Below are 11,841 nucleotides of genomic sequence, written 5' to 3' on the forward strand. Positions count from 1 at the left end.
TTGATCTTCCGAAATATTGCATCTGACGGTGCTTTTTCCAGCGAGAATCTCGGCTCCGGTGCTCGATCTCCAAATAATCATGAAACATGCAAAATAGATGAAATAACATAAGTATTGTGTCCCAATATGAAATATATCAATGAATAACATCAAATTATGATATAAAATAGTGATGCAAATTGGACGTATCAGTCATATGGATGATATGATCAACATTTTAATGTTCACTATTGAAGCTACATCATCTCACGTGATGATCGGTTTTGGTGTAGTGGATTTGGATCGTGTACCACTTAACAACTATGAGGGATGTTGTATTAAGTGGGAGTTCATTAGTAATTAGATTAAAACATGAACTAATTATCATAAACATAGTCACGAGTAGTATTTTGAATTAATTTGTAGAATTGGCATCCGTTATTCTACCATGCGCTAGTCTTATAATTGAGATAGAAATCTTGTTAAAATACGACAAGAAACTTTACGGATTGAGTACCGTATTGTTGAAGAATCAAGAATTGATTAAGTCCTATTGCAAACTTTTAGTAAACCTCACATTGTTGATTCAAAGAGCTATGGTTTCAATTAGTACCTAAAGTTATCTTGTCTCCGTGAAACTTGAAGTTCAAATCTGTTTGAAAAGTAAGGAGCTGAAAATTTAGTTTTCAGAAATAATCAAGGTATGAGATATATGTGATATCTAAGACCTTATTGCAAGATGATAGAATATAATTTGGCGAGACTACATGAACTCATAAGTTTTATGGGAATGTACGAAGGTTGAAGACGCAAGGCGTCACAATCCTCCAACTATTGGGGCACTAACGATATTCGCATATCCATGAAGTGACCATCCTTAATTTGCACCGTTGCTAAGACTCGTCGTTTCGAAGCATCACATGATGATCGGGTGTGATAGATTCTACGTGTGCATACAACGGGTGCAAGCTAGATTTGCACATGCAAATACCAAGGTTAAAACTTTACGAGCCTAGCATGTACAGACATGGTCTCGGAAAGTCGTCATGATATGATGGATAAAATTATGAGTGAAATTGTTCATCATATTACAAGGTTACTAATAGTGAAATCCGGAACACTTGTCATATGATGATCAACTTCAAAATAAGAACCTCAAGGTTATTGGTATCGGACCAACAAACCTAGAAGTTATTAATGTTGAAGTGTTTTTCGAATAATGAGGAAAGCAAAAGAGAAACTGTAAAAGATATTTTGGCAGAAAGAAAGAAAAGACTAGAAAGTCTAGCTCAAGTGTATATAAATGATATACATGTTATGATTGTATTCCTAGTTAGGTCACACTATGAAATTCTTGGGTATTAGTACTATATTGGTTGGTATGAAGTGTCATACAAAAACAACGCAATACAAGAATTCAATGGCCTAAGTGACTGACAAGGAATATGATAGGAATGCACGCACTGGAACAAAAATAAAGTGTTATTATGTTCATCGTTGGCATTCTATCTAGCCCTTAGAATTTATAATAAAGAACTTAATAATTGTTATTTTGCTCCGGTCAAATGAAAACAATGAGTTGTTTAAATTATGACATTACTCCATGTACGATGGATAAGTTATTATAAATCTTAATGGTGAAACACACATACATAACAACGGCGCTAAAATGCCATAAGGCAAATGATTTGAATTCCACTTATTTGTGGAACCGCCATTTAGGTCATGTTGGAAAGGAACGCATGAAGAAACTTCATGCAAATGGATTTTTGGAGTCATTTGATTTTTTGAATCGTTTGGCGCTTGCAAATCTTTTCTAAAAGAGAATGACTAAAATACCGTTCATAGGCCAAGTTTTGAACGGGCAACTAACTTAGTGGAAACATACATGATGATGTATATGGATCATTGGGCATAGTTGTGTGCGGGAGATTCTTATACTTCATGAAAACTTCAAACAATGAATTGAGTATATATATGTGGATATATTCGATAAGGAAGAAGTTTGAAACATTTGAATGGATTCAAATAAATTTCAGCATGAAGTAGAAATCATCGTAATAGAAAAGTCAAATATCTATGATTGGATCATAGTGGAAATATTTGAATTACTAGTTTTAGCGAACATCTAAGAGAGTTATGAAATTGTTCTACAACTCACATTTCTTGGAGTATCATAGTGATGATGAAGTATCCGAGAGATGTATCCAAACCTAGTTGGGTCAATGATGAGATAAAATATTAATGCCATTATATTTTTGTGAATTATGCTTTAGAGACTACCGCTTTACACTTGAATAGAGCATCATCATGATCCGTTGAAATGACATCATACGAGTTATGACATGGGTATAAACCCTAATAGTCTTTTCTTAAATTTTGGTATGCATAGCATAAGTAAATAAGTTTACAACCAAAATCGGATGAATGTCTTTGTTGGTTATCCCGAGACAATTGATTGGGAATTCTTCCCACAATGGAGACAAAGACAAAAGTGTTTGTCAATGTTTCTTATTTCCAAGAAATTGTTTCTAGCGAAGTTTTTGAGTGGGAGGACAATAGAACTTGATAAGGTTTATGAACACTGAGCATAATGATCGAGTAGCGCGCATCGGATAGTTCGAGCGGCCACGACGATCATAGCTCCTATGACTACAAAGTGTTTTAGCCATGGAGATCGAAGTACATATTGAACCTTGTAGGTATGGTTTACTTTGTGATCAAATAAATGATTTGTGGACAAAGGATTGATTTTGAACAATGATAAACCAACTACAAGCAAAGAAGTTATGATGGGCCCTGACTCCGTTAAAATGGCCATGCACCATGAAATCCATAATAGATGAATACTTTTTGAAAGTAAATGGATCTATAAACTTGGATGAAATATCTTTGAAGAAGCTCGACTTGTTGAAAAATTGTTTACGACAAAGTTCAAAGAGTTGACTACGATAAGATTAGATCTTCCGTAGCAATGCTTATAGTCTATGTGGATTATTCTAGTAATCACTACATATTTATTTTATGAGATATGCTAGTAGGATGGCAAAATACATTACTTATCAGAAGTATGTATTAAAGGTGTATACAAGATACAACCAAGAGTTTTGCTGGTCCGTGAAATACTAGATAGGTATACGAACTTCAATTGGATGAAGTAAGTATTGCGGAGTTGGAATCTTCACCAGATGAAATAGTCAAAGAGTTTTTGATTTCATCAGAGACCATGAAGAGGCTTGCATTTGCAAGAAATTAAGTGGGAGCGCTAAGACACATTTATAATACTTTATGTAGGTGACTTATAGTTAGTTATAAATGATGTAATTATATACTTGATTAAAAGGTTTCATTGAGAAATTAATTTCAATGAAAGGATATGGACTGAAACATATCTAGTGTCAAGATCTATGAAGATAGATTGAAACACAAAATAAGTTTAAGTCAAAGTACATAGAATGGATATTAAAAATAGTTCAATATAGAAATATTAAGAAAATATTCTTGTCATGTGAAGTTTTAACAAGACTTGAGTGTATCGACACTCAATGAGTAAAAACACATGAGTGATTATAGATCACGAATAATATGTACACAATCAGATATCATGTGCTATAAAGTGTTATGAGCATATACCGGAATGATTCATATGATGATCATTGGACGACGATAAGAATATCCTTGAGTACTTTAGAAGAACTAAGGATATATATATATATATATATATATATATATATATATATATATATTTTTGTATGAAGAAATGACAAACAAATCGCTGTAAGGTGTTACACCGATATTGGTTTTGTCACATATAAAATATAATTTCAATCTCAAATTAGATTAAGTGTTGTTTAAAAAGTAGCACAATGAGCTAGAAGTTGTCTATGCTAGATTTAGAAGAGTTCTAAATATTGTGACGGATTCTACAAAAGAAGGCAGAGTATGTCATTGTTTTGACAATGACAAAGGATGTTAAGTCAAGAGGTTCTTTGAGAACTTGGTGTATTTCCGACCGAGTCAGAACTTTGAAGCTATATTGTGTGTGACAATATTAGTGACATATTTCAGACCGCGGAATTAAGGTTCCACCAAAAGACCAAACATATTTAATGCCGACTCATTTGGAAATGAGTGATGCGTTGAGACGCAAATGAATTACAAAATACATACGTTTCTGAGCGTGTCATATCCGTTGACTAAAAAACCTCTCCCGTGAGCAATACATGATAAAGCACCATAAGGCCAAGGTGTTATATCTTTACAAATGTAAACTAGATTATTGACTCTAGTGCAAGTGGGAGGCTGAAGGAGATATGCCCTAGAGGCAATAATAAAGTGGTTATTATTTATATCTTTATGTTTATGATAAATGTTTATATATCATGCTATAATTGTATTAACCGAAACATTAGTACATGTGTGATATGTAGACAAACAAAGAGTCCCTAGTATGCCTCTTAACTAGCTTGTTGATTAATGGATGATTAGTTTCATAAACATGAACATTGGATGTTATTAATAACAAGGTTATATCATTGTATGAATGATGTAATGGACACACCCAATTAAGCGTAGCATAAGATCTCGTCATTAAGTTATTTGCTATAAGCTTTCGATACATAGTTACCTAGTCCTTATGACCATGAGATCATGTAAATCACTTATACTGGAAAGGTACTTTGATTACATCAAACGCCACTTGCGTAAATGGGTGGTTATAAAGGTGGGATTAAGTATCCGGAAAGTATGAGTTGAGGCATATGGATCAACGAGTGGGATTTGTCCATCCCGATGACGGATAGATATACTCCGGGCCCTCTCGGTGGAATGTCGTCTAATGTCTTGCAAGCATATGAATAAGTTCATAAGAGACCACATACCACGGTACGAGTAAAGAGTACTTGTCGGGAGACGAGGTTGAACAAGGTATAGAGTGATACCGAAGATCAAACCTCGGACAAGTAAAATATCGCGTGACAAAGGGAATTGGTATCGTATGTGAATGGTTCATTCGATCACTAAAGTCATCGTTGAATATGTGGGAGCCATTATGGATCTCCGGATCCCGCTATTGGTTATTGGTCGGAGTGAGTACTCAACCATGTCCGCATAGTTCACGAACCGTAGGGTGACACACTTAAAGTTGGATGTTGAAATGGTAGAACTTGAATATGGAATGGAGTTCGAATATTTGTTCGGAGTCCCGGATGAGATCCCGGACATCACGAGGAGTTCGGAATGGTCGGAGAATAAGATTCATATATAGGAAGTCATATTCCAAGTTTGGAAATGATCTGTGCATTTATGGCAGGTTCTAGAAGGTTCTAGAAAAGTCCGGAAGAAATCACCATGGAAAGTAGAGTCCCGGAGGGACTCCACCTTGCATGACCAGCCAACCCTAAAGGGGAGGAGTCCAAGGTGGACTCCCCTAGGGTGGCCGGCCAACCCACCTCAAGGAAAGGTGGGAGTCCCACCTTGGGTAGGACTCCCTCCTTGAGTAGGTTTCCCACATATGGGAGGTTTTAGTGTTGGGGTCTTATTCGAAGACTTGGACTAGAACTCTTGGTGCTTCCACCTATATAATGAGGGGCATAGGAGAGGGGGCTGACCACTTCAAGCCTCAGCCTTGGCCGCACCCCTTAGAGGGCCGGCGCCCAACCCTCCTCTCTCCCCAAACCCTAGCGGTCTCTCTCCTCCACCACATCCCGCACGCTTAAGCGAAGCTCCGCCGGATTTCTCCACCACCACCGACACCACGCCGTCGTGCTGTCGGATTCAAGAGGAGCTACTACTTCCGCTGCCCGGCTGGAACGGGGAGGTGGACGTCGTCTTCATCAACAACCGAACGTGTGACCGAGTACGGAGGTGCTGCCCGTTCGTGGCGCCGGAAGCGATCGTGATCAAGATCTTCTACACGCTTTTGCAAGCGGCAAGTGAACGTCTACCGCATCAACAAGAGCCTCATCTTGTAGGCTTTGGAATCTCTTCAAGGGTGAGACTCGATACCCCCTCGTTGCTACCGTCTTCTAGATTGCATCTTGGCTTGGATTGCGTGTTCGCGGTAGGAAATTTTTTGTTTTCTATGCAACGTTATCCTACAAAGATCTGGAGTGGAACGGAGTAGTCAGCTGTTCTTTTACCTCTCGCATATCAACGGGTACACCTCCCAGTGGGCTGGCTGACACTGGCGGGGAAGGGAGCCCCATTATCGCTCCTACTGTTTGGTGTATCTACGAGGGGTTGTAGGGTGTGTGTGAGGGTCATGCGCTGAGGTGTAAGCGACCAAGGTGAAGGCGGAACCTAAACTCAGCATGGCTACAACATTTTGGTGGGTATGCAAGGTCGCGGGAAGGCCCAATGATTGGCAAAGACCTTATACCTGGTCTCACACCAAGGAAGTATGGACGGAGTCTATAGCCCGAATGGTAACAAGGTTAAGATCTCTTATGGGTACAGAAACGGAGTGTATCAAATTGTAGCTTGTCACTTCCTGTTGTGGGTATGGCACTGCGAACGCCGTTGGAAAGGAACTCCATGAAGTTCTAGACACCCGGTGAAGGCTGGCGAACATAGTTTTTCAGAATAAAAGCAACCTTTTAAAGAAATGTTTACAAAAACATGCATTGCCTTGAACTTTCTGGTTCATGGCTGTAGTTAGTGCATTAAACACCTCTTTCCTATAATAAACTTGTTGAGTATGCTCGTACTCATCCCTCTTTAAATCCCATGCTTGATTACCAGAACAATACATAGGAGACCAACGAAGGAGCTGAGAACGCGGAGGATGTATACTACGAGGAGTCAGACCTGTCGGGAGGCATCGAAGGGGTGGACTAAGTGATTGAGTACGGAACGGAGGAAGCAGACGAGGAGTCGTTATCTTAGTAGTAGTCGAGTAACACCGAACATTATAAAATAAAGCTTCTCGAGTAGTCATGATACTTAACCTAGTTCTACCACTAGCTTATAGGTTTAGTAGAGTTCAACTAGAACTATCGAGTTATCCTCTATGGACCCAGAAGGATCTCCGTTGTGACGTATATTTGTGGCTTGTAATATTAAGTGAGTAATAAAGGACCAGCTATGTTTTTGTTGTACCACTCTGAGAGATGTAATATTTGCGGAATGGTACTTCGCAACTGTTATATCCACGACTAGCATATTACAACATGCAGTGGTATGCAGAGTCACCACAAGAGCCGCCCCAGAGGGAGCGACTCCATATGCGTTTTTCACGAGGATATATCACGGACATATGACAAAGTCAGTTAGGCAGAAAAAATGTTGGGAAACGATTTGTATCACCCGGAGGATATGAATGCTTCTACGTGTACCACGCGTCGATTGCGGCCAGCACCGCATCACCCGTGCATCACCCCTGCACTCGTTCCTTCCCGGGTAAGGAACCCATTCGGTCCGATTTTATCTGCTTGGATCGCGTCGCGGACAGAAATTGATCCATGGTTTGACCTGTTAGGCTAGAGATTCTAGCGGCGCGATCCATTCAGTCTGCGCTGGGATTGCCCAGGGTGGCCAATGGGAGGATGCGGGAGCAGGCGCTCGACAATGGCTGGAGGGCCCGGGAGGGCGCTGTCGGCCCGGCGCGTCCGTCCCCCAAATTTGGTGAACAGATGGATCATTCCGCGCGAGTTGGTCTGTTTGGGTCGCGTCGCTGAAGCATCCGTGGTCATAACCAGGTGGGTCGCGCCTCTAGAAATACCTTAACGCTGCCAAGGATTTTGTTAGCGGGTGGTATTGAAATTCTCAGTCCCCTTAGTAAATAAGCTTATCGGTCAAAAAATCTCAATCAATTCGAATTTGATTTGTATTTGGGTTGGTTTGTTAGTCCAACCAAATCATATGTGTTTCCCCTCCACTGTAGCCTCATGCCCCAGCCTATTTGTCCAAATCTTTCCCTTCCTCCTTTGCTAAACCTTATTTATAAAATACTTAGACATTTTTAGTTTAAAATTCGAATTTTGTTTGAAAATCTCGTCCGGTATTTAACTGGCAAGCATGGTTAGCGGTAATCCCGGTCCTCTTTGAGATTTATCCAAAACCTACTCGCCGCCTCATAGTGCGCTCATGCGGCAAGTCCGCCTCCACATCACCGCCACCCATTCACCAAACACCGCCCACCACCGCTGCTAGATGGATGCCGCGCCTAGGTCCCCTGACACCCTCCATTTGCCGGAGATGGAGGCCTGGAGCCCTAGCTTCCCCAACGTGTGGTACTTCAGCAGGCTTCGTGTCTAATGGAGTCTTTTCTTGCTATTTTAGAGTGGTCTTTTACGGTTTGGTTTGGTTTTTTTGCTGGAAGCAGGAGTGTAGAGCGAGTTTAGGGCAACTTCTTTTGGGCTTATATGGCTGCTTCTAGGTGCCAAACCACTGAAGCCTAAAAGAACTCTCTAGCTTATGCCTGGACCGAGAAGCCAACCTCTAGTGCAATTCGAGAATCTGGTCGAGACCAGTTTCCCGAGCTTCTGGCTGGGCAAACCGAACCGGTACATCAACCTGCCCCTCAAGTTGAACTATTTTACGGGAAATGCCACTCCGTAGATGTTGCCGGTCACCGAAAGTCAAAAAGAAAGTAAAAGGAAAACTGACCGCACCTCTCTCTCTCCCGAAACGAATCCCCGCCGCCGCTCCACCACTGTCTTCCCCGCCGCCGCAACCGCCGTTCGCAGCCGGCCCCGCCCCTCGCCGCAACCGCCGTTCGCAGCCGGCCCCGCCCCTCGCCGCTATCGATCCCGCCCCAAAGGTACTCGCGGCCGGCTCTCCTAGCACATCATGGACCGGCGCCGCTGCAAAGGAAATTCGTCGATCCGCCGCCGCCGGCCTCTCCCATCGCAGCCGCCCTCGCCCCTCTCGTCCCTCGGCGCTCCTGGCACTTGCCACTCCCGGCCCCGCGACTGGACGCACAACACGGACCGGCGATACTGCCCTCCGCCATTCATTGACTTTTTTTTTTGGGAAGAGATGACTTGGTTCTAGGCATGACACCAAATGCATTGCTCAATTCGTTCCTGAAATGTACTGAATTATACCATGACACGATGTCTTAATTATTATTTGACCTCCCATAATTTTATTTGATTTATTTGTAGCTCATTTTTCACTAAAAAGTAGCATATATGGTATTAGCACTTATTTACAGCATATATCTAATTTAGGGCCACTACAGACATTTCAGAACTCAACCCATCAAAAGAAGTCGCCCTTAAACTCGGCAGTGCGCAAAAAAGTTTCGGATAGCCAAGCGCATATGTCATGCGCTGGTGTCATCACTCCATGGCGGTATTGATCATATTCAATTGGGTTTTATTGCTAAATGTGCATACCGCACATGTCACCGCCATTCGGGCACGTCGCTTGCTCGGAATGCCCTCTTATCAACTGCCTCCCATTCGTTAACCTCCCCGATGTGGGACTAATTTTCAGTTGCTTCTCTTCCATTCGTCAGGTCTCATTTGCGTTCCCATCGAACTGCCATGTTGGGCTGATTCATTCGCTTTTCTTTCCTCCGCCATTGGCCCATTCTGCATCGCGTGGAACCAGCTTCCCGCGTTCCTGTCGTTTCGACCTCCCCGGCGGCCGGCGCTCACGGTCACCGGCGGCAAACGACGACGACGGCGCCGACTCCTGCTACCCTTTGCTCCTCTCAGCTCCCGCCTCCTACTGGCATGGCGCGCCACCACCACCACCAACACTTCGTCTCCCACCTCCGAGCCTCCGCGCCGCTCGCCGACCTCCTCCGCGCCGCGCCGAGCCTCCGGGCCGCCCGCGCCGCGCACGCGCGCGCCCTCAAATCTCCCTTCGCGGACGAGACGTTCCTCCTCAACACCCTCGTCACCTGCTACGGGCGGCTCGGCCGCCTCGGCGACGCGCGCAGGGTGTTCGACGGGATCCCGCGCCCCAACACCTTCTCCCACAACGCGCTCCTCTCGGCGCACGCGCGGCTCGGCCGCCCCGCCGACGCGCGCGCCCTCTTCGCCGCCATCCCGGACCCGGACCAGTGCTCCTACAACGCGGCCATCGCCGCGCTCGCGCAGCACGGCCGCGGCGCCGACGCCCTCCGCTTTGCCGCCGCCATGCACGCCCACGACTTCGTGCTCAACGCCTACTCCTTCGCCAGCGCCCTCAGCGCCTGCGCCGTCGAGAAGGACTCAAAAACCGGGGCGCAGCTGCACGCCCTCGTCTCCAAGTCGCCCGCGCACGGGAACGACGTGTACGTCGGGAGCGCGCTCCTGGACATGTACGCCAAGTGCGAGTGTCCGGAGGCGGCAAGGAAGGTCTTCGACGCGATGCCGGAGCGGAACGTCGTTTCCTGGAACAGTCTGATCACCTGCTACGAGCAGAACGGCCCTGTGGGCGAGGCGCTCGTACTGTTTGTCGGGATGATGGACGCTGGTTTCGTGCCCGATGAGGTGACGCTTGCAAGCGTCATGAGCGCATGTGCGGGCCTCGCCGCGGATAGGGAAGGGCGGCAGGTTCATGCGCGCGTGCTGAAATCCGACAGGTTGAGGGAGGACATGTTGCTGAGCAATGCTCTGGTGGACATGTATGCCAAATGCGGGCGGACATGGGAGGCCAGGTGCGTATTCGATCGCATGCCTTCCAGGAGCGTTGTCTCTGAAACATCGCTGATCACTGGCTACGCAAGGTCTGCAAATGTGGAAGATGCCCAGGCTGTGTTCTCGCAGATGGTCGAGAAGAACGTCATTGCTTGGAATGTGCTCATTGCAGCGTATGCGCAGAACGGTGAGGAGGAGGAGGCACTTAGGCTCTTTGTCAGGCTGAAAAGAGAATCAATTTGGCCAACACATTACACATACGGAAATGTTCTCAACGCCTGTGGGAATGTTGCTGATCTTCAGCTGGGTCAGCAAGCTCATGTGCATGTCCTGAAGGAAGGTTTCCGCTTCGACTTTGGACCAGAGTCTGATGTGTTTGTTGGGAACTCCCTTGTAGACATGTACCTGAAGACAGGGTCCATCGACGATGGTGTGAAGGTGTTTGAGAGGATGGCAGCCAGGGATAATGTGTCGTGGAATGCCATGATTGTTGGTCATGCGCAGAACGGCCGTGCGAAAGATGCGCTGCATCTTTTCGACAGAATGCTGTGCAGCAAAGAGAGCCCAGACTCTGTCACCATGATTGGCGTTCTGTCAGCCTGTGGCCATTCCGGATTGGTAGAGGAGGGCCGGAGATACTTTCGGTCCATGACCGAGGATCATGGGATAACTCCATCCCAGGATCACTATACATGCATGATTGATTTGCTTGGTCGTGCCGGCCATCTAAAAGAAGTTGAGGAGCTCATAAAGGAAATGCCAATGGAACCTGACGGCGTTCTCTGGGCATCTCTGCTTGGTTCTTGCAGGCTACATAAGAATATTGAGATGGGAGAATGGGCAGCTGGGAAGCTGTTTGAGCTTGATCCTGAGAACTCTGGACCCTATGTTCTTCTCTCCAATATGTACGCTGAGTTAGGGAAATGGGCTGATGTTTTCAGAGTGAGGAGATCCATGAAGAGCAGAGGTGTCAGCAAGCAGCCTGGCTGTAGCTGGATTGAGATAGGCAGGCAAGTAAGCGTGTTTCTCGCACGAGATAATGGACATCCATGCAGAAACGAGATACATGATACCTTGAGAATCATTCAGATGCAGATGAGCAGGGTGAGTGTAGATGCTGAATATGCCGATTGCATGGTGAATTACAGCTCTGAAGCCTGTGGCTAGAACTAGAAGTCATGATGCATTTTGCAGGTTGAAAGATCATGGATGATGCAGAACAACGGTGACAATTCTTTTTGCAGAATGTTTATGCGTTATTGATTGCCAGTACAGCAGTTTTGCTTGG

The 11,841-nt window shown here is 44.8% G+C and overlaps 1 protein-coding gene across 1 annotated transcript; it reads left to right on the plus strand.

The window, feature by feature from the left end:
- The first annotated feature begins 9,662 nt into the window (after window positions 1-9,662).
- On the plus strand, window positions 9,663-11,724 carry LOC124671981 (pentatricopeptide repeat-containing protein At2g13600). The gene has a single exon (XM_047208292.1). The coding sequence runs from the start codon at window positions 9,663-9,665 to the stop codon at window positions 11,718-11,720; it is 2,058 nt and encodes a 685-aa protein (XP_047064248.1). The 3' UTR covers window positions 11,721-11,724.
- The last annotated feature ends 117 nt before the right edge of the window (window positions 11,725-11,841 follow it).

Source organism: Lolium rigidum, chromosome 7 (genome assembly GCF_022539505.1).
Source record: "Lolium rigidum isolate FL_2022 chromosome 7, APGP_CSIRO_Lrig_0.1, whole genome shotgun sequence".
NCBI classification, from domain to species: domain Eukaryota; kingdom Viridiplantae; phylum Streptophyta; class Magnoliopsida; order Poales; family Poaceae; genus Lolium; species Lolium rigidum.

What these genes read in the sequence shown, in the direction of transcription:
- LOC124671981 (XM_047208292.1), top strand. Translation starts at nt 9,663, where the DNA reads ATGGCGCGCCACCACCACCACCAACACTTCGTCTCCCACCTCCGAGCC.